The sequence below is a fragment of the Electrona antarctica genome, assembly GCF_951216825.1.
Source record: "Electrona antarctica genome assembly, chromosome: 12".
Taxonomy (NCBI): domain Eukaryota; kingdom Metazoa; phylum Chordata; class Actinopteri; order Myctophiformes; family Myctophidae; genus Electrona; species Electrona antarctica.
In genome coordinates this window covers 7,428,090-7,450,107 of record NC_136793.1, presented here as the reverse complement: position 1 = coordinate 7,450,107, position 22,018 = coordinate 7,428,090, and the positions used below count along the sequence as shown (strand labels likewise).

The window sequence follows — 22,018 nt, the reverse complement described above, 5'->3', positions numbered from 1 at the left end:
GAGCACAGCTCTACGCCCCTGTTGGTCAGACTCTGGAAATCACCATCAACTCAACAGCATCACTCTCCACGTGAGTAAAACATTGCAATTTCTCAGTTCCATACTAGCCTCGGAAACCCAGACGTTTTATTAGTTCCATACTGACTTGTCCTAATTGTCCTCTTTCCAAATTACAGTGATCAAAAACTGTATTGGCCTGTCAGCACTCAGCAGTATACCTTGCCTTCCCATCTAGGACTTTAGGAATTACTTTAGTCATTTACTGAGCCCAGAAATCTGATACACCCTACCTTGAACCCTGGATCGGTTCTTGTGGCAACTTTCGTGCAGCATCTAGACTGGTATACCTCAGAATTCCTGAACTTTCCAGCTCTGTCTTATCCTCTGGGGACTGAATTCTTAATGTACCAAATGATGTAGGCCTATTTCAGGTTATCCTTTGGTGTATTATATGTCTAAAGGGTTGCTGAACATCTGATGTAAATTAAGACCGTCTTTGGTGGTTTTGTAGGGTGTCTAATCTGTGGTTCAGTGGACCCCACAACATGGACCTGACTGGGTCAGGACAGGGACCATTCACCCTGAGATGGACGCCATCGCAGTCAGAGGATGGAGATCATCACCCTGTCTGCTTTGTCGCTCAGGCTACCTTGAGGTAGGCATTCATTTACATTATCTGTCTGTGTCTATATGACCTTTTACCTTTTAATGTAATATAATTGTGTTACTGTATTACTGTATTATAAATTGCAGTTACTATCCTACATTGATTGATTGATTGATTGATTGATTGATTGATTGATTGATTGATTGATTGATTGATTGATTGATTGATTGATTGATTGATTTGTTTGTTTATTTAGATAAAGCAATGTTGTTGTTGTTGTTGTTTTGCATTCCATTTACGTTTTATCTCAACTGATGCTGCAACCTCAAACATAGAGGGCAGTATTATGCGTGTCTTAAGTACCAGGTCTTATTACTTAACTTAAGACCTGGATGCGTGATCAATGCCATTTCGCTATTCTGAGTGGCCAAACAGCATTGACCACGCCTCCACGTCTTAAGTTAAGTCATAAGACCTGGTACTTAAGACACGCATAATACTGCCCTCAGAGTCTCCACTGGTGTTGCTGTGAGTGCAGATATTTACCTGTGGGAAGGACAGAGCTTCAAAGTGGCATAAACTTAAGAACAAAATGTACACTCCAAACTCGCTTACATTTTGCCAGCTCCATTACGACCTGTTAGCATCCCTTACCCCTTGGTTATGGCTGGGAACTTGTGAATGGGAAGTGCCGACCAGTGTGTGTCCCACTTGCCCCAGCAGGGCCGTGCATCCCTCGTGCCATTTCACACCTGAAATGTAGTGGGCCTACATTGGATGTCTTAAGATGTTCCACAATTCCTTGGCCTATGTCATTGGACAGTAAGATAAGCAATTATGTTCTCATTACAATGTAAACATTAAGGGTATAGTTGTATTTATACAACGTATCTGCTTATCACTGCCACTCTGTTCTCAACCACCTCCCACCTCCACTCAATGGCCACTCCCCATTCACAATCACCCGTATCCACTACACCTGCCTACTCTCACCACAGCCAATCCCTGGTGCAATCACCACAGTATAAATACACATGCGATCGAGTCTCAACCAAGTTGTTTGTTCTGTTTCACGACAGACCAAACATGGGTTTTGAGTACTGCACTTGTAGATCGGCTATTTTCGCTATTCTTCAAATTTGCCATCCTCCCTCCACCCCCAGATTGAGATTATAATTGTATCCATTTAAAATCGGGTTAAATCATTAAATTAAGATCAATTATGAATACCAGCCAAACAATTAAAGTTAATCTCACAAATCTCATAAATCCACTGAGTAACGGACCTTTGCTCTTCGCGGTCATGGAAATGTCAGAAATGACCCTACTATTATTTGCATTTCCACAACTTTTCACGTTCAGAGTCTGATTCATCCATCAATTTTATCACTGAATTTTAGCGGACGTACACGTACACTCAAACTCACATCTGTGGTGTTGCTGTCTCAATTGTGGGTGTGAAATTGTAGGGAACCGTGTGTCTCTATAGCCCTGGGTAGGCAACCCGCCCTGCAGGGATCTGTGCTCTGAAGAGTGCACTTTTCTAATTCAGTTTGTTGCCTCATTTTGAGGGCTAAATCAAGTTTACTGTGAGTACAACAAAACTCACAGTAAAACATATTTAATCAAACACGTTTGTTTTCTCAGTGCAGCCAAGTATGACTCGGAGCTTCGCTGTGTCATTGTCAGTGTCTCAAATGGTACGTGAAGCAACACCTCTTTACCACTGTACTGTATTTCACATTCCATCAGTGATAATCTGTTGTGAGGAGGCTCAAAATACATCTGTATGTTTATGATCTCAACCGGCAGAACCTACAACTACAACTACCATTTAATTTTTTTTGAAAATAATTTGGGGACCCCCTAAAATAATTTGGCGACCCCCCGAGGGGTCGCGACCCACGGGTTGAGAACCCCTGCTATACATGGTACATTTAGTGGTACTGAATGGTGAAACCAGTAGTACTAGTTCATCTGGACTCTGGCTTTAGAGATCCATACAGTATGGCCATGGGCTGATGATGCCTGCAGCCTTAGTGCCAGGCCTCATTCGAGACTGGTGTCATGAACGGACTCGGATAGATTGGACCTCTTACACCAGTGGTTCCCAAAGTGGGGTCCGGGGACCCCCAAGGGTCCCTGAGGGAGTTCCAAGGGGTCCCCAGCTAAATAATAGTTTGTAACCAAATGGACCCTTATGGGTCTGTAACTCTGAGAGTGTACAAATGGAACCAAACGGGTCCATTTGGTTCCATTTGTACACTCTCAGAGTTAAATTAACATTGATTTTACAATCTAAATTGGGGGTCCCAGAGATATAAATGCCAATAAATGGGGGCCTGTAGACTAATGCTTGTCAAACTGGGGGTCCTTGAAATTAAACGGGTTGAGAATCACTGCTAGAGCCATCTTCTCTTATGGGGGTCCCTGGCATATCTTTTCAAATGGGGTCCGCGGGATAATTAGTGTCAATTTGAGGGTCCTTGACATGAAAAGGTTTGGGAACCACTGTCTTACACTATAGTTAGGCATACGGTAGATGTTTTTGGAACTCCATATATTATAGGCATATGATTGATTCATCATGGCATCATCATCATGATGACCCGAGTGGACACATCGCTAACTGCATACGAGACGAGAGCATATGTGTTCCTGATTCAGCTTCCACCACAAAGCCACTGGGGAAGACATCCTACCTACTGTTTACTGTAGGTTCTAAGAACACTACAGCGTGGACTCTTTGGCGTGGACTCTGGGAACCCAGCACCAATCTTATAGATACATGCATGCTCAAGGCTAAGTAACTGGTCGTGATATAAGCAGGCCTAAGGGATGATGAATAGCGAAGGCAATAATTATCGCAAAATAAAGTCCCAAAGAGAAGCACGCACATCTCAAAACATTCTACAGGTGTACTGAACAAAAATGCATACAGTTTAGAAGGAAGGAAGTCCGCACACCGATCTCAAGCTCCCATGCACTTTATTTACAGACAGAAGTACAACAGATATGAACAACAACAGAATATAGTGCCCACTGCCTACACTGCAAAATAAACCACCACTTCAGGGTGATTTGAGTCACAACTTTTTTTATGTCGACATTGCCTCGTTTTGCCATTGATGTGACAGCAGCTGAGGTGTCTATTACAGACATTACAGAAATGTCTTTACATATTGGTAGAATATGGTTTGTTCATATTCATTTGCTAACAGTGTGATTTCCGAGACCACGTTTCAAAATGCACTGATAGATAAATAATAGTCTGCGCACAATGGAGCAACTAATAACGATTGCTGACAATAATATTATCATGATATTATCGGGATTTATGACCTAGTTTGTAGCTCTAGACTCCAAGGTTCTTCTATCCACATCATCAACAACATCATAACTGTCTGTATTCTAATGCTGGAACATTTTACCTGTAGGTCACGTCGTTGGCCTGAGGGTGGGGCTCTCCTCAGAGACGTCTTTAACCAATGAAGACATCCAGAATATTGTGCTGCCAAAGGTATTTAATTGTGTGTGTGTGTGTGTGTGTGTGTGTGTGTGTGTGTGTGTGTGTGTGTGTGTGTGTGTGTGTGTGTGTGTGTGTGTGTGTGTGTGTGTGTGTGTGTGTGTGTGTGTGTGTGTGTGTGTGTGTGTGTGTGTGTGTGTGTGCTTTGCCAGGTGGAGGCAAATCATGATTATTCATAGGGGCTTGCTGACAAACATTTTGTGTTTTAGTTATATCTCGGACATGCTCTAGGAGTGTGAAAAATGTATTAACACATCAAAAACCCTTTATTTATTTGTTTTACTTCCAGCTTAAAGAAGAACTGGTCAAACTGGGGCTGCCGGCAGACATCGTTCTAAAGCTGACAAATGTTCAAGACGAGGATTAACAACTACAGCTACAGCACCCCCTTCTGGTCACCTCTATTTGTTCTCTCTCTTAATTTAAATTTAAATTTAAAAGTTGTTTCTCACTAGATACAAACAATTTTTATTCTTTTTTTAAGGGCAATAGCTTCTGATTGGTGTTGCCCCACCATAATTTCGTCCTGCCCACCCCTAGTGTGGCAGGCTAAAGCTGTTGCCAGACCTACCAGACAGGTGTGGCCGTTTTCTGCTGTCTGCCGGCGTCTTTTCCGGGTTTTTAGACAGCTGGTGGATGGAAATTATGCTCCACCCACGTGGCTGACTGCCGCTGGGGCAAGCGTTTCCGGGAATCTGGAGCCTCGCGGCACTCAGCCGCGTCGGTGGAGCTTCTTTTCCATCCACCATGCTGTCAAAAAACCAAAAGAGACACCGGCAGACAGCTTCCTTTGGCCGCGCCTGTCTGCTCAGGTCTGGAAATGCTGTACAACAGCCCCCTGGTAATGATCCTATAAAGCAGGCCTCCATTGGTCGGTTTACCGGGCATGATGTGTCAAACAACCAGTCCGGGCCATAGAGTAATAAAAGGATAGATACCGAACCGGAGCGTTGGCTCGAGTGAGCGGAAGTTAAGCCAATGTTAATTCAATTAGGTTAGGAAGCGAAGACCGTACGGTGGACTCCATGTTGCTCCCTGGAAGGAAAGAAACATGCGCAATGGGCTATATGCAGCCAACACTTCCGCGTTCAGCTTCCTTGGTCTCAATTGCGCATGTTTCTTTCCTTCCAGGGAGCAACATGGAGTCCACCGTACAGTCTTCGCTTCCTAACCTTATTTAATTAACCTTGAGTTAAGCTCGGACCTCAACTTTGAGGTCCTGGGATGACACACGTTACGCACATGGCGTCATGAACGTCCGTCCCCCTCCATGAACACGTGCTGCAGTTCCACTTTTCGCCAGTAGGTAGTGGCAGCTTCACTGTTGGATAGCATTACTGGGGGCTTGAGGTCCGGAGAGGACTGTGAGTCATATACTTCCTGACAAATGCAGAGACTGGACACAATCATCATTACTATATAGGGGGATTCCAAGATATTCTTTGTTACTGGAGAAATCTCTGTGCATATTCTTTTGTTACTCATATCAAGAGCTTGATATGTCTTTAACAATCATAAATTATAAAGCCTGTAATTGTCACAGTGTCAGTGTCAGTACTCTTATTAGTAGTCTTAAAAGTTCTCTTTTCTCTTTTGTTTTCTTAATCTCTAAATCTTGAATCACTCCATGATTCGTGAAAGTACTAACTCACGGTTTAGTCCTACTTGCTGTAATTGTATGCTACAGTAAAGAACCTTGAACTCTCTGCCATCACTTCCTTTTAGCCTCATGAGGAGCTACACAGTAGTAGGCTCTTTTTGAAACTAGCTCCTCGCCACTCGCTCTACGCACTTCCACTTGGTTTGAGCATAGATATATAAATAATATAGACGGCACCGGGATTCCGTCTCTATTATTCATATATCTATGCTCAAACCAAGTGGAAGTGTGTAGGGCGAGTGGCGAGGAGCTAGTTTCAAAAAGGGGGGTACTTGTGATTAGGGGGCATGAGTGCTATTTTAACAGGGCAGGCGTGGCCATTCTACTCAAACCTGTGGTGAAATCAGTGCTCCAGTAATGGAGCTCGATCTGTTTTCACCAAGCACAGAGATGATGGGCTCTGGGGGAAGATGTTTTATTTTTTGTGCTTTTTCTTCACTTGTTTTTTTTTTTTTACATGTTTAAGGTTTAGAGGCAGTAGCACTGAAGAAGACAGGAGGTAGCAGAGTCTCTGCTATACAATATTGAGGTTCTGTCTGGGAGAAGGATGGATAGGATCAGGAACAAGCACGTCTAGACTAGAGACAGCGAGTAGAGAGTCCAGACTGAGATGGTTTGGACATGTACAGAGGAGGGTTAGTGAGTATCTTGGTAGAAGAATGCTGAGTTTGGAACTGCTAGGCAGGAAGGAGGCCTATAGAGGAAGACCAAAGATAATATTTATGGGTGTAAGTGAAAGAGGACATGAAGTTAGTTGGTGTGAAAGAAGAGGAGGCAGAGGACAGGGTGAGATGGAGGCAAAAGATTTGCTTTGGTGACCCCTGAAGGGAACAGCTGGAAGGAAAGGAAGAAGAAATGCACAATTGCACATCTCTAGAATGTATTACTCAAATGCATTAAATGTATAAATGTAGGCTCTCTAAAATTGAGAGGAAGGGTGACCTGCCTACAAACATAATGTAAATGGACATTCCACAGTCAAACACCTGTATTTAATAGAATACTGCCCTCTGGTGGTGTGAGAGAACATTTATCTGTCTTGTGGAACAGTATTTGTATAGAGCACCGAAGTCCTGAGTAACTTATCCCCTCGATTCCCCTGGTTCCAAGGTATATGAAATGGAGGTAAAGTCACCAATGTCATTTTCGCTATCACGCAATTCCAGACGGCAGATTCGTCGCACCATGGGAGCCAAACTGCACCCGGAAGTTCGGCAGAATGCACTGGCCTCATGCGCCAACCGTTCTTAAGAAGTTCTTAAGAGGAAATTTGTTCTTAGACCCACTTAGGAAGTTTTTAAGAAGGTTTTGGGATCCCTCAATCTTTTCTTAGCTGTGATTTGTTCGTAGGTAAGAACAGAATCTACGCACACTGTGGAGCACTCTTAGGGTGCCTTTTTCATTCTTAAAGGGACACTTCACCCTTTTTGCCAAAAAATATATATCAATGACGTTTATAAGATTTAGAACACTTTCCTGGCATTATTTTTTGTGTAATCTCTGGGTTTAGATATTTTAGATTAACGGGTGGCTCTGACGTCAGAGACACTCTTCCGTATTGCTACCGGACTACATTGTCTCCTCACACTGAAGCTAGACCAGCCCCAAAACACAGCCGTCACGGACACTGCGATTTGTTCCACCTACAACCTTCGTTGACCGCACCTCCACATGCGCATTTGTTATTGTGTTTGTGTCATGTCGCTGTCGTCAGCAGAGCAGCACCAGAGAGACGCTATGTTGCCACGAATCCCCCCCCCCCCCCAACTCTAGATTTATTATAATGATATGAAGTGACTTGCCATAAACCATCCATTAACTCCCCATTCATCCAATTTGCATCTGCTTGTATTAAACAACATTAAACTCACCAACATTGCAGCTGTAGGGAAAGCTTGAATATCCACTTTCAAACTGCAAAGCTTTTGTTTCATAAAAATCCACCGAATCTTTTTCCCACTCAGCTCTGCACTTAGTTTTTCTTCTTTTTTAGTTCTATCTCACTACTAGAACTTTCTGACTCTGAGGTAGATAAGATTTTTGGCTGTCAACAGCATCCATTTGTTTTTTCAATGTTGTGGACCGGAGCGTGGTGAAATAGTTGCTAAAATACGATCGTACCGTATTTGGCAACTAAAAGACCTGTCCCGTAATGAACCGATACGGGACGCACTTAATCCCGTATTTTTGTCTCGTGGAAAAATGACAGCGCGTTATGGTGATTCTCAGTCACTCGCTCCCATGCAGTAATAAGAAGGGGCAGCCGACTGAGCTATAGGAACAGGAAAGCAAGACACTGGAACCTGGTGTCTGGAAGGGCGCTAGGCTCAGCTCATTGGTCAGTACTCTTCATAGGCATGCAGCAGAGCCAATCACTATGCAGTATCGTATCTTAGCAACTATTTCACCACGCTCCGGTCCACAACATTGAAAAAACAAATGGATGCTGTTGACAGCCAAAAATCTTATCTACCTCAGAGTCAGAAAGTTCTAGTAGTGAGATAGAACTAAAAAAGAAGAAAAACGAAGTGCAGAGCTGAGTGGGAAAAAGATTCGGTGGATTTTTATGAAACAAAAGCTTTGCAGTTTGAAAGTGGATATTCAAGCTTTCCCTACAGCTGCAATGTTGGTGAGTTTAATGTTGTTTAATACAAGCAGATGCAAATTGGATGAATGGGGAGTTAATGGATGGTTTATGGCAAGTCACTTCATATCATTATAATAAATCTAGAGTTGGGGGGGGGGGGGGGGGATTCGTGGCAACATAGCGCGTCTCTCTGGTGCTGCTCTGCTGACGACGGTGACATGACACAAACACAATAACAAATGCGCATGTGGGGGTGCGGTCAACGAAGGTTGTAGGTGGAACAAATCGCAGTGTCCGTCCGTGACGGTTGTGTTTTGGGGCTGGTCTAGCTGCAGTGTGAGGAGACAATGTAGTCCGGTAGCAATACGGAAGAGTGTCTCTGACGTCAGAGCCACCCGTTAATCTAAAATATCTAAACCCAGAGATTACACAAAAAATAACGCCAGGAAAGTGTTCTAAATCTTATAAACGTCATTGATATATATTTTTTGGCAAAAAGGGTGAAGTGTCCCTTTAAGTGAAATCTGAAAACCTAAAGGAAAAACAGCACCCTCTGCATGATGCTCAAAGTTTGGTCTGAGGACCTCAAGGGGTCCTTGAGGAAGTTCCAGGCAGTCCACAGCAAAATATGGAACATTTTACCACTTTAATCCCATTTTATACTTTGAAAATAGCCAATCTACAAGCTCACAAACGCGTCCCATTACTGCCCATTTTGAGCTTGTAGATCGGCTATTTTGATAAATCTTCAAAACATTTCCCTAGCAGAAAATATTTTCATATGGGGGTCTGCAGAATGCATGTCAATTTGGGGGTCCTTGAAAATGTTTGAGAACCACTGGTTTAGAGTTCACAACCCAACCCAAACAAACGCACCATACCCACCACATAACCCCCCCCCCCCCCCCCCCCAAGTTGACTATTGTGAGATAAATAATAAAATACATTCATGAATATTGAAAATATTGAAATATTGAAAATATGAAAAATTCTGTTCACTTCAGTACCTCCACAGTATTATTGATTTTTAATGTTTGGAGTCTGGTGTTCCACCATACCGTATTTAGACTTTAGTTTAGGTATTCTTGACTTCACTCAACTTTATTTCTATGTGTGAGGTCTTGTGAGTTCTGTGTGCTGCAATCACACACAGGTGTGACTGCAGGCAAGGCCATGGAGTCATGCAAAACCACACCCACCTGGGTGAACACAGGTAGGAAAGTGAATTCCCAATGCCTTATATGGGATTGGTGGGGCGGTTCCCTATGGTAATTAGGATGCTAATTAGGATATGTGGGGCGTCTACCTATGATAATTTGAATGAACTGGCACACCCCTTCAAGTTACGAGGATTTGGATTCATCATCATAAGAACATGCTTACGAACAATTCTGCCTACTTAAGAACGTTTCATGAATCTGACTGGACTTCTCTTAGGAATTCACTTAGGAAGAAATGTAAGAGGAAAAGTTAGGAGGCCCATTGAGAGCTCAGTGTCAGTGACCAGCTCATGAACATGAGCTACACAAACAATATTTCTGAATGACTGAGATCTTTTGTAAAGTAATCGCTTCTGGCAAATAACAGAACACATATAACACATTATTGTCTGCTGTGTTGCTTTTTGATGTGTACACTGTGTTGAGGTATCGTATCTAAAGAGCAAAAAGTATATTTCTGAACGTGCCAAGTATTGCGAGACTGTCCACCGTTTCCTGTCTGGCAGCCAAATCTCGCGATACCCCCGGAACAGAAACGATACCTGCTGCTGTTTAAATCCTCTCAGTACTGTGCACTCTTGGAAAAGAAAGTGATTAGAAAACAAACTATGATATGTCTTCTTTTATATGCCTGAACCGATTATATGACACAGGTCTTCTCTTCCTTGCCTGGTTCACGGAAGTAATTTCTCTATGGAGAATAACATGGGCTCATCTTTAAATCGTTTCATATAAGCATTGTGGTCCAAAAATAAACAAGCTGGGGCGACATGTTTGTTTATTTTGCAAACACAGTTCTTATATGAGGCAATCTAAAATCCCCCTATGGGGATTACTATGCAAATAAAAAGTACATGAACCCGTGGATTTGCGCCCTCTACCAATATTGACGTCAGACTTCGGTGCTCTATTAGCAGCATGCCTGCACTGACACTTGTTGGAAGGATGTTAGCAAAGTGTAATTCATCTCAACAAGCTTCTGAGATGAATTGAGGAGTAGAGAATGTTGTTTATCCCAGTAACAACTAACAACATCATTCCTCATAGTAAACCAACCATCACCAGTAGAGTTTAACTAGCAGCTTTATGAAGTGTCTTGTGTGTGTTCTGTCAGGTGGGTGACTGTAGTCTGTGACCCAGTGCCAGTTCTATGTCTAGGGGGTATAGTTCTGTTCCGTGGCCAGTAGATGGTGCTGCTTCTCTCCTGTGGAAGGTCCGACAGCTCAGCTTCAACTAAGAGATACAGAGGAAAGAGGATGAGGAGTTTAATGGAGATATGGAGCTGTGTCTTTACGGTTTGTGCATGCGTCATCATGACACATATAAAGTCCAATTAAGTGTTAATTCATTTGAGTCATATTAAAGTATTTATTGTGGTGCTTTCTTGTGTTATAAATCCTCTACCAGATCAAGGGCCTTGTGGTTAGAGTGTCTGCCCTGAAACTGGGAGGTCGGGGGTTCAATCCCCGGCCGGGTCATACCAAAGACTGTAAAAATGGGACCCAATGCCTCCCTGCTTGGCACTCGCCATCAATGGGTCGGATTGTGGGTCAAAAATCAACTAATGATGATAACTGAGCGCGGCGCATGCTGTGGCTCACCGCTCCAAGAGATGGGTCAAATGCGATTGGTAACGTGTGTGACCAATCGTACGACTTTGACTCTTAGCAGACCTTTTATTGAACTGCACTTTCTTGTGCTCTTTTCTGCAAACTGTTAAAGTACTCAATCAATCAATCAATCAATCAATCAATCAGAAGAGATAACCATATGTCAACAGCATTTTGTGAAATGTCAGCCTGCAGAGGGAAGACCAGCTTTGACAGAGGATGTGGTTTAAAAGTGACTTGACTAAAACAACACAGAATGAAATGACATCATTGTACATGTGGTTAGTGCTTTATTATGAGGCCCCGATGCAACGCGCTGTGAGGCTTTGAAGTGCAGGCTCTAAGTGCCTGGTAACTGTGGAACAACATTATGTCAAGTTTAAATGTTAAGGCACAGAATACATACACGTATAAAAGTGTGCAGTGCAGCCCCAGTGGGATGTAAAAGCCTGTACAGTAATCTACACTTGTGAACACATTGACAGCAGACATGTATATGAGATCATGACTGCGTGAGCCTGTAACCCTCTCTGAGTTTCCATGTGAGGTAGACAGTCAGCTGTACCAGCAGGAGGCAGACAGACAGAAACAGTGGCAGGACTAACAGACAGACAGGTAGAGAGCTGTCTGTCTGACTGTCTATCTGTCTGTAGAGCAGAGCCAGGTCAGCCCAGGGTCCACTCAGCACCTGCATGCTGCCCCTGGATGGAGCACAATTCAATTCAATTTTCCATTCAAAGGAGCTTCGTTGGCATGAGAAAACATACGTTTACATTGCCAAAGCAAGTAATACACACAGAGACATGATACAGTATGAAGTTGCACAATATTGTCCCTCTTGCAAATTGTGGTTGGGGAGATATAATATTACTGGTCTAATTAAAGGAGTTTACATTAGTTATACATTATGCTTATGCTATACGTCGTCACAGTATACATTGATGGCACGTTGCTCTATGTTCAGTTCAAATGAGCGTTTTATGAAATGTTACAATTGTTAATTTCCAGTGGCATTTCCATAACTGTCTCTGTGCCATGTTTGCCCTTCCATCTCATGAATGTGTGATGCTTCGGTCACTATAGTCCCTCTTTTTGTTGTTGTTGGAACTGTTGTTTATGGTGACATTTACAACACTGGCATGTGGATGGCATGAAGGAAGTCAAGTTGTTGTTGTTGGAACTGTTGTTTAAATGTTATGGTGACATTTACAACACTGGCATGTGGATGGCATGAAGGAAGTCAAGTTGTTGTTGTTGGAACTGTTGTTTAAATGTTATGGTGACATTTACAACACTGGCATGTGGATGGCATGAAGGAAGTCAAGCTTGAGAAATAGTTTGACACGTCATATCTGTGTGGGTTCTGTAGGCCTGAGGCATTACTCACCTTATGGTGACATTTACAACAGTGTTGTTTTTTTAATCATGTTGATTAGCGGTTGTTTAAACCAGGGGTTCTCAACCCGTGGGTCGCGACCCCTCGGGGGGTCGCCAAAATATTTAGGGGGTCCCCAAATTATTTTCAAAAAAAAAATTAAAAAAAAGATTTTTTTTAAAATTTTATTTTCACGGTTTTTCAAAAATAGCAGACCTACAAGCTCGTAGCGCGCCACTCGGTGGCGCGCTATGAGCTTGTAGATCTGCTATTTTTAAATAGCTAAATTATAACAATGCTTAAAACACCAAAAGGGGTTCCCGCCCAAAATGGTTTAAGGTTATTGTAGCAGTCAATTTATATTGGGGGGCGGGGCGGGGGTCCCGAGACATTGCCAAAGCATTTCCGGGGGTCCCCGGCCAAAAACGTTGAGAACCCCTGCCTTATGGTGACATTTACAACAGTGTTGTTTTTTTAATCATGTTGATTAGCGGTTGTTTAAACGTCTATATATAGACGGTTTATATATAGACGTTTAAACACCCGCTAATCAACATCTAATCTAAGGATAGACGTTGATTAGCGGTTGTTGAAACGTCTATATATAGACGGTTTATATATAGACGTTTAAACACCGGATAATCAACGTCTAATATAAGGATAGACGTTGATTAGCGGTTGTTGAAACGTCTATATATATAGACGGTTTATATATAGACGGTTTATATATAGACGTTTAAACACCCGCTAATCAACGTCTAATATAAGGATAGACGTTGATTAGCGGTTGTTGAAACGTCTATATATAGACGGTTTATATATAGACGGTTTATATATAGACGTTTAAACACCCGCTAATCAACGTCTAATATAAGGATAGACGTTGATTAGCGGTTGTTGAAACGTCTATATATAGACGGTTTATGTATAGACGGTTTATATATAGACGTTTAAACACCCGCTAATCAACGTCTAATATAAGGATAGACGTTGATTAGCGGTTGTTGAAACGTCTATATATAGACGGTTTATATATAGACGGTTTATATATAGACGTTTAAACACCCGCTAATCAACGTCTAATATAAGGATATACGTTGATTAGCGGTTGTTGAAACGTCTATATATAGACGGTTTATATATAGACGGTTTATATATAGACGTTTAAACACCCGCTAATCAACGTCTAATATAAGGATAGACGTTGATTAGCGGTTGTTGAAACGTCTATATATAGACGGCTATCACAAGGAAATGGGGACAGAAGGAGCCTCCAACACAGGGACAATGGGAGGAGTTGATTCAGGAGATACAGCTCATGGAGAAACTGACACATCGCCTGAGACTGCAGGAGGAACAAATGGAGGACAAAAGTCAAAATGGACAATATTTAATGACCTGATCATGAACAATGAGGGCATGGGGGAATGAGGAACACCAGAATATGTCTAGGTATATGTAAAGTGATAAGCAAGGTTTGATACGCATTGTCGATTTTATTTTATTACATTTTTTTGTTTTTCATGTTTGTCTTTTGCTATTGTGTTTGTTCAAAAAATTAATACAAATCTAAGTGATACAAAAAAATACTCGTGTGCTTACATACTTCAGCTTTGAGGTGCTGTGGTACCAAGAGGTGCATGCATAGTCAAAGAAACCTTGTACGAGGGCTCCTGTTAAGGAGTACTAGTACTAGTACTACATTTCAAACGTAATAAGACTAGTAAGAATAAAAAATAAAAAGAATAAAAAATAAGAAAATATTAAACTATTATTAGGGTAGGTTTACTCTATTTTGGACTTTTACATGATCACAAGACTGGTTATTTTTTTTTACCATTGTTTCGAGTACCACAGACAAACAGTCTAAGTCCAAATTTCAGACTGACCCCTCCACGAAAAGGCCTCGTTGTCCTGAACCCTTATCTATCATTTATATATTATGGATCAATAGTGTGGACTTAGACTGTTATTCGTCTGTATTCTTGTCCTTTAAAAGCTGTGAAAGTGGGGAGCTCATTCCAGTATTGACAACCTTTTATGGACAGTACATTTTGACTGAAGGTAGACTTTCTGCCATGGACCTTAGTCGAATTTGAGGAAGTTTTTCAAATTGAAGTTAATTCTACATGTTACTTTTTGTATGTGTTTCTTAAAAGTCAGGTTTGAGTCCAAAATGACTCCGAGATACTAGTAAGTGAGAAACTAGTTCCAATTCTATTCCCTTTGAGAACACATTTGACCGTTCGATCAACCGCACAACCACCTTCCACCACCTTCCAGCATGTCAGGTGACTGAACTCCAGAACAATACATGTGTGTCACTTTTATACAGTTTTACTCAGAGGAGGAGGAGTAACTGTCTGTCACGTGACCAGGCAGTTAGCCTCCGCATCAGACATTGGGACAATCTAATTAAAATGACGACAAAAGAAGTCTAAAATAGTTGAGTGGGTTTGGTGAAACTGTGAGGGGTGAACATGACCATAACAACGAATACAAAACACAAGGCTGGGCTGGTGTTGCTAGTCAGCTGCAGAGATGGGAACAGTCTCACCAACACCCTGGCCATAACAAAAGCCTATTGATGGTCAAAATGGTTGATTAGGTCGAGACAGCTATTACTCACAGTGAAAACCACACCCAGTTAGATCAGACATCAGGATAAGCAATATGCAGATTAACAGTACATGATGTAAATGAACAATTTCACATTTCCCATTGAAGATTGATTCATTACAAGTTGGACAATAATTAGTTTGTGTTGTAGTTGGAGCAGTAGTTGTTGTTGTAGTAGGTGTAGTAGTTGGTGTTGTAGTTTGTGTAGTAGTTGGTGTAGTAGTTGGTGTAGTAGTTGGTGTTGTAGTTGGTGTAGTAGTTGGTGTAGTAGTTGGTGTTGTAGTTGGTGTAGTAGTTGGTGTTGTAGTTGGTGTTGTAGTTGGTGTAGTAGTTGGTTTAGTAGTTGGTGTAGTAGTTGGTGTTGTAGTTTGTGTAGTAGTTGGTGTTGTAGTTGGTGTAGTAGTTGGTGTAGTAGTTGGTGTTGTAGTTGGTGTAGTAGTTGGTGTAGTAGTTGGTGTTGTAGTTGGTGTAGTAGTTGGTGTAGTAGTTGGTGTAGTAGTTGTTGTAGTAGTTGGTGTAGTAGTTGGTGTAGTAGTTGGTGTTGTAGTTGGTGTAGTAGTTGGTGTAGTAGTTGGTGTAGTAGTTGGTGTAGTAGTTGGTGTTGTAGTTGGTGTAGTAGTTGGTGTAGTAGTTGGTGTAGTAGTTGGTGTTGTAGTTGGTGTAGTAGTTGGTGTAGTAGTTGGTGTAGTAGTTGGTGTTGTAGTTGGTGTAGTAGTTGGTGTAGTAGTTGCTGTAGTAGTTGGTGTTGTAGTTGGTGTAGTAGTTGGTGTTGTGGTGGTTTGTTGGGTGGTTGTCCTGGTTGTGGTTGTAGGTTCTGCCGGTTGAGATCATAAACATACAGATTTATTTTGAGCCTCCTCACAACAGATTATCACTGATGGAATGTGAAATACAGTACAGTGGTAAAGAGGTGTTGCTTCACGTACCATTTGAGACACTGACAATGACACAGCGAAGCTCCGAGTCATACTTGGTTGCACTGAGAAAACAAACGTGTTTGATTTAATATGAGTTTTGTTGTACTCACAGTAAACTTGATTTAGCCCCCAAAATGAGGCACCAAACTGAATTAGAAAAGTGCACTCTTCGGAGCACAGATCCCTGCAGGCCGGGTTGCCTACCCAGGGCTATAGAGCGTCACAGTCTCTCCCCCTTTCATGACGACGCCAGGCCCAGGAAATTAATCCCAATGCATTTTTCCCATAGACATTTCAAAAAGTATTTATTTAAAGACCTTTCAAGCGTCGTACGAAGCCAACTCGAGTTTTGACAAATCATGACAACAAACACAATATTTTGGACCAAACAAATAATTAAAAAGAAGAAAAACAACCAAACAAGTGTTGTAACCTGCCGTTTTTTTCTACTTTCTAATTCTTTGTTTGGCACAAAACATTGTGTTTATTGTCATGATTTGTCACGACAAGAGTTGGCTTTGTCCGCGGCGTAAACGTCTTTAAATAAATACTTTCTGAAAAGTCTATGAGGAAAATGAACAGGGATTTCTTTTCCGGGTCTCTCGAGTAGGCGGGACTGCGACGCTCTATAGAGACACACATGTACCTACAATTTCACACCCACAATTGAAACAGCAGCAACACCACAGACGTGAGTTTGATTGTACAAGTGCGTCCACCAAAATTCAGGGATAAAAAATTATGGAGGAATCAGACGTGAAAAGTTGTGGAAATGCACATAGGGTCATTTCACTTCCTTGACCGCAAAGTGGTCTCAGTTTCTCAGTGGATTTATGAGATTCACTTTTCAATAGTTTGGCCTCCAGTGATGAGTAGAACTTGTTTTCTGTGACTTCTTGGGCTGAGGAATCCATATTTAAATTTCTGATCCAAGATGGCCACCAATTATAATCTCTGAAAGGTCAATATTTTGTCAATTATTGTTGTAGATATTATGCTCTAATCATTAGATGAATGAAAGCTCTTCTAAAGCTGATGCCAAAATGTTATGTAGTACACAGAGGTCATCTCAAAGGTCATCTCACAGGTCAAAAGGTCAACCGTTGTCTTAAAACTGATCGATCGCTACTACGCTTGAGTCTTTATCTGAATCTGTTGATTGTCCAACACTGGCTCTACTCATCAGTACTACTGTCATGTGAAGAGTCACAAGGTGGGAGCTGCTGGGGAAAGGGGGGAAGGGTATGACGCACTGGATTATAATACATTTTAAAAGGTCATATAGACACAGACAGATAATGTAAATGAATGCCTACCTCAAGGTAGCCTGAGCGACAAAGCAGACAGGGTGATGATCTCCAATCTCTGACTGCGATGGCGTCCATCTCAGGGTGAACGGTCCCCGTCCCGACCCAGTCAGGTCCATGTTGTGGGGTCCACTGAACCACAGATTAGACACCCTACAAAACCACCAAAGATGGTCTTAATTTACATCAGATGTTCAGCAACCCTTTAGACATATAATACACCAAAGGATAACCTGAAATAGGCCTACATAATTTGGTACATTAAGACTTCAGTCCCCAGAGGATAAGACAGAGCTGGAAAGTTCAGGAATTCTGAGGTATACCAGTCTAGATGCTGCACGAACGAATGAAGAAGTTGCCACAAGAACCGATCCAGGGTTCAAGGTAGGGTGTATCAGATTTCTGGGCTCAGTAAATGACTAAAGTAATTCCTAAAGTCCTAGTTGGGAAGGCAAGGTATACTGCTGAGTGCTGACAGGCCAATACAGTTTTTGATCACTGTCATTTGGAAAGAGGACAATTAGGACAAGTCAGTATGGAACTAATAAAACGTCTGGGTTTCCGAGGCTAGTATGGAACTGAGAAATTGCAATGTTTTACTCACGTGGAGAGTGATGCTGTTGGGTTGATGGTGATTTCCAGAGTCTGACCAACAGGGGCGTAGAGCTGTGCTCTGTTAGCCGGGGTCGGAGACAGGAACCTGGGAAGATACTGCCCCTCTGTACAGCTGGCTACTGCTCCATCCACTGGGCACAAAAGCATCAATTAACCGTTTGCATGGCTAATACAGATGCTGTACAGTACAGTATCAGATTATTTGATTCATTTTCTTTATTTATCTATTTTCTTTATTTATTAACAACCGCTAGGAAAATAGACCTGCAAGGGTCTATTCTGTACATGAACTAAGTACCAATAACAGCAAACTGTAGAGGTATTATGCTGAGAGCGTTGCTTGTATTTCTGCTGCTCTGAGATCCATCAGTGTGTGTGAGGGTGATAGACTGGCTGGGAAAGTCCTCCATGTACAACTGGACGGCGTAGGTGCCAGTACCGGAGGAGGCAGAATACGCCAATGTGCAAGACTGAAAACAGAGAGAAAGGAGAACAATGAGGCTGCAGGAAAATAAGTATACTGTACAAACTAAATGTATTCATAGTGATAGATATACAGATACATATTCTCTGCTTTCTGGAAGTACCATCCAGCTCAAGTGGAGTTAGGAGGTTTTCGCCAAAGCACTTTTTAATACTTTCCATTGGTTCAATATTTTTTAACCAACAAACGGACGTGAACAGTGTTCAATACCATTGATTCATGAAACAATCTGAAACCTCAAACATTGAGTTAGGTGGTTTCTTCCGGACAGCAAAGGCAGTGATAATAAATTCCATTCAAATTAGTATTAATTAACCCTAGGTGTTATTTATTAAGAAAATAAATGTATTAGACTCACGGTTGAGATGCGGAGAGCAGAAGGTGGAGTGCAGGGGTTACACTCACTGCCTGTACCAACCCTGCATTCAACGCGGTCTCCATCTGGATCAAATGCCAACAGGTTGAAGTTCCTCGCACAGTTAGAAGGGACTCTGGGAGATAAAGAGAGTGTGAAAGAAAAGAACGTTGGAATGACAGAGAGAGAGAGAGAGAGTGAGATTCATAATGATAATAATAATAGCCATGCTATTATTGAGTATATTAACCATTCTGGGCGGGAACCCTTTTGGTGTTTTAAGCATTATGTCATACTTTAGCTATTTAAAATAGCAGATCTACAAGCTCATAGCGTGGCACCGATTGCCGCGCTACGAGCTTGTAGGTGCAAATGTGGCACAAATTTGGAATATATATTCTTTCAGAGTGAACGTTTTGAACAGTTCTGGGAGGTCCCTGGAACAAACATATTTTTAGATGGGGGTCACTGGCCAAGTACATATAATTTTTTGGGGTCCTTGACATGTTTGAGAACCACTGATATAGAAACATAGGTTTTTCAAAAAACTGTCAGGATTTAGAAGACATTTGTAGAATCGCCCTTAGGTCTAAATGGGTTAAGAAAAAAGGGAAGTGTTCATTACCGTAGTATTGGTATGATGGTGGTCTGAGGAGACCTGTTGGCTCTCCCAGTGTCAGATCTGGTCCTGAGGTCCACCAGTGTTACAGCTTTCCAGCTCACAATGTTATTAATGTTACTTATCCAGTTACCACCATCTAATCTGTGGAAAATAGGGTAGTCATTGTGGTTTGGTTTTAAAAACGAAGCAGTTATATTGTATATTGTTGAAGAAGCAGACAGTATAGTAGTATGCTATCAGTATCAAATAGTGGCCTATGTAATTTATATTTCTAAAAACAGAATAAACTGAACCAAATCATATTTCTTAATCATTTCACCCAAAAGGTTTAAAACATAAAATATATAATGTATATGACTATTGACATACAAATGACACTGGTTGTCAAAATGAAGTAACATGAGAGGATTCAATTAGTTTTAAATGACCAATTTATGATTTCACTTGGCCAAATTATTTCTGGAATTGGGCCTTTAATAAGTCACATAATAATAATAATAATAATAATAATAATAATAATAATAATAATAATAATAATAATAATAATAATAATAATAATAATAATAATAATAATAATGTTGATTGAATCTATGTAGAGCTTTAATTGGACCAGAACATCTGTGTAAAAGATGAGAATCCCGTTTAAATTAGCATTGCTTTTGCTGTGTCATGCATGGCTCTTCACTCACTGCAGCTGGAAGGGAGCGTTGCTGCTAAGCAGTCGACTCATGACTCCTTCTCGTAGACACCAGTCAGTGTTGCTCTGCACCGTGTTCACCTCCAGGGCTGTCTGAGTACCACATGAAGACCCACTACTGCAATCCCAGTAGTCATCTGAGCATGATGTAAAGCCTGTCTTATAACGCAGGACCACCTGAAATTAGGATCAGAATTTGTATATACAGTATATATTTTTGTTGCTATATATGTGACGGGGCAGAAGAAGAATTTTCATAAAACTATATTCATTGGCTCATAAAAAGCTTCATTTTTAAATTGGTCCTATGTTTGTGTGTAAACATGTTCATGAATTTTGATCAAAGATCCCAGGAGTAGATAGATTTGAATGATTTTCCGTATCATTCCAAATGGTGGGTGATCTAAAGATCAGAGGTCAACAGTCACAACACGAAAGTTTTTCAGCATGAGGAGACGCATCTTTTTTTTCTTTTCTTTTTAGAAATACGCAAATGGCAGCAAACCGCTCCATTCCCCAATGCATTGGCAGGATCTGCTGTCATAGGTATAGACAAAAGTGCGGTGTGACCGTGCTAAAATAGCTTTAAAAAAGAAACAAACCACTAAACTATACATTATTCTAACCTTCTGTTTACTGTAAGTTGTTAAAACACAGAAGTAATACATTTAAAAACTTTTACTCATTCAGTAAAAAGTAAAAAAATATAAAAAGGAAAAGGAAATAGAATTAAATAATTTGAAAAACACAAAGTTTTCATTGATAATATGACATAAATATATAAACAAAGCTTTAAAACCTTGAAAATGTGTCTTCATTCTGATACGGATGAATAGCAACTTAAAGTATACCACATTAGTTCCACTGATCCGAGCCAGATAACAATTGATTGATCATTAAAATAAGCTGCCCACGGCCCACCCATCTGGCCCACCCATCTGAGAACACAGTGGAGATGTTCAAGTGGTCCCTGATCCAGAAAAGGTTGGGAAGCACTGAGTTACACAATCATTTGTATTTTGTACAATTAAATCACAAAATAAACACATTTACAGGAGAGTGAAATAACGATAAAACATGTAATGCATAACAGAATAGAACAGGGATTTGGTTTGGAGAATTGCAAATGTCAATCAAAAAAATTCAATAGATTACCTACCGAGACAGATCCATCTGGGTTGGGGTCCTCCGGGTCAAAGGTCATGACCGTTCCAAGAAAGTGGCTCGCCTGAGCTCCACAGAGCAACAGCAACAGGAATGGTGTTGAAAAGAGACACATGATTTGGTGAGAGAGATTACTGAGTGGACATACAGTAAGCAACCAGGTTATATACTGTAGGAGGAATGGTATGAGGAACTTTGAGGACATTTCTGTTGAATCACAAACATCCAGGCCCGTGGGAAGTACTTTACACTGGCAGGGGCTGAGCGTCTAGTAGGGGGTGCGCGCGCATAGCGCGCGCCGCAAAAATGCGCGTGCACGCGCATCATGCACGCGCATTTTTGCGCATTTTCACGCGCAAACGTGGCCTTTACTTTCCCTCTCCACACGCAAGTTATATGAACGAACTGACACAGGCAATTAACCAGGATAAGGTGCCAATACTGTCTTTTTTTCCCCCTTCCCATCCTGTTCGAGGGGGGGCTGTGCCTGGGGGGAGGGGGTGCTACAGCCCCCCCAGCACCCCTACTTCCCTCAGCCATGCAAACATCATAGTAACATCTTAGTAACTATGGTCCTCATTCACAACGGCGTTTACGCTCATAAAGTGACGTTACGTGAGCGGGGCGTGAGCGGACAGGCATTTACGTGGATT

At 41.5% G+C, this 22,018-nt stretch overlaps 1 protein-coding gene and 1 long non-coding RNA gene across 2 annotated transcripts in view; one reads left to right on the top strand and one right to left on the bottom strand.

Annotated features, from left to right (window-relative positions):
• The window catches only part of LOC306933811, a 68,356-nt gene extending 63,682 nt beyond the window's left edge, over positions 1–4,674 (top strand). The window contains exons 2-3 of the long non-coding RNA XR_013791250.1: positions 4,045–4,127; positions 4,423–4,674. This is a non-coding gene — a long non-coding RNA (uncharacterized lncRNA). The remainder of the gene's footprint in view (positions 1–4,044; positions 4,128–4,422) is intronic.
• Positions 4,675–10,829: 6,155 nt separating this feature from the next.
• LOC306933714 (integrin beta-like protein E) lies at positions 10,830–21,405 on the bottom strand (the record flags this gene model as incomplete). The annotated part of the gene is made up of 8 exons (XM_079516024.1): positions 10,830–10,833; positions 17,438–17,581; positions 18,033–18,174; positions 18,342–18,513; positions 18,886–19,018; positions 19,508–19,645; positions 20,194–20,294; positions 21,361–21,405. The coding sequence occupies 8 exons, from the start codon at positions 21,403–21,405 to the stop codon at positions 10,830–10,832; spliced, it is 879 nt and encodes a 292-aa protein (XP_079372150.1).
• Positions 21,406–22,018: the final 613 nt, after the last annotated feature.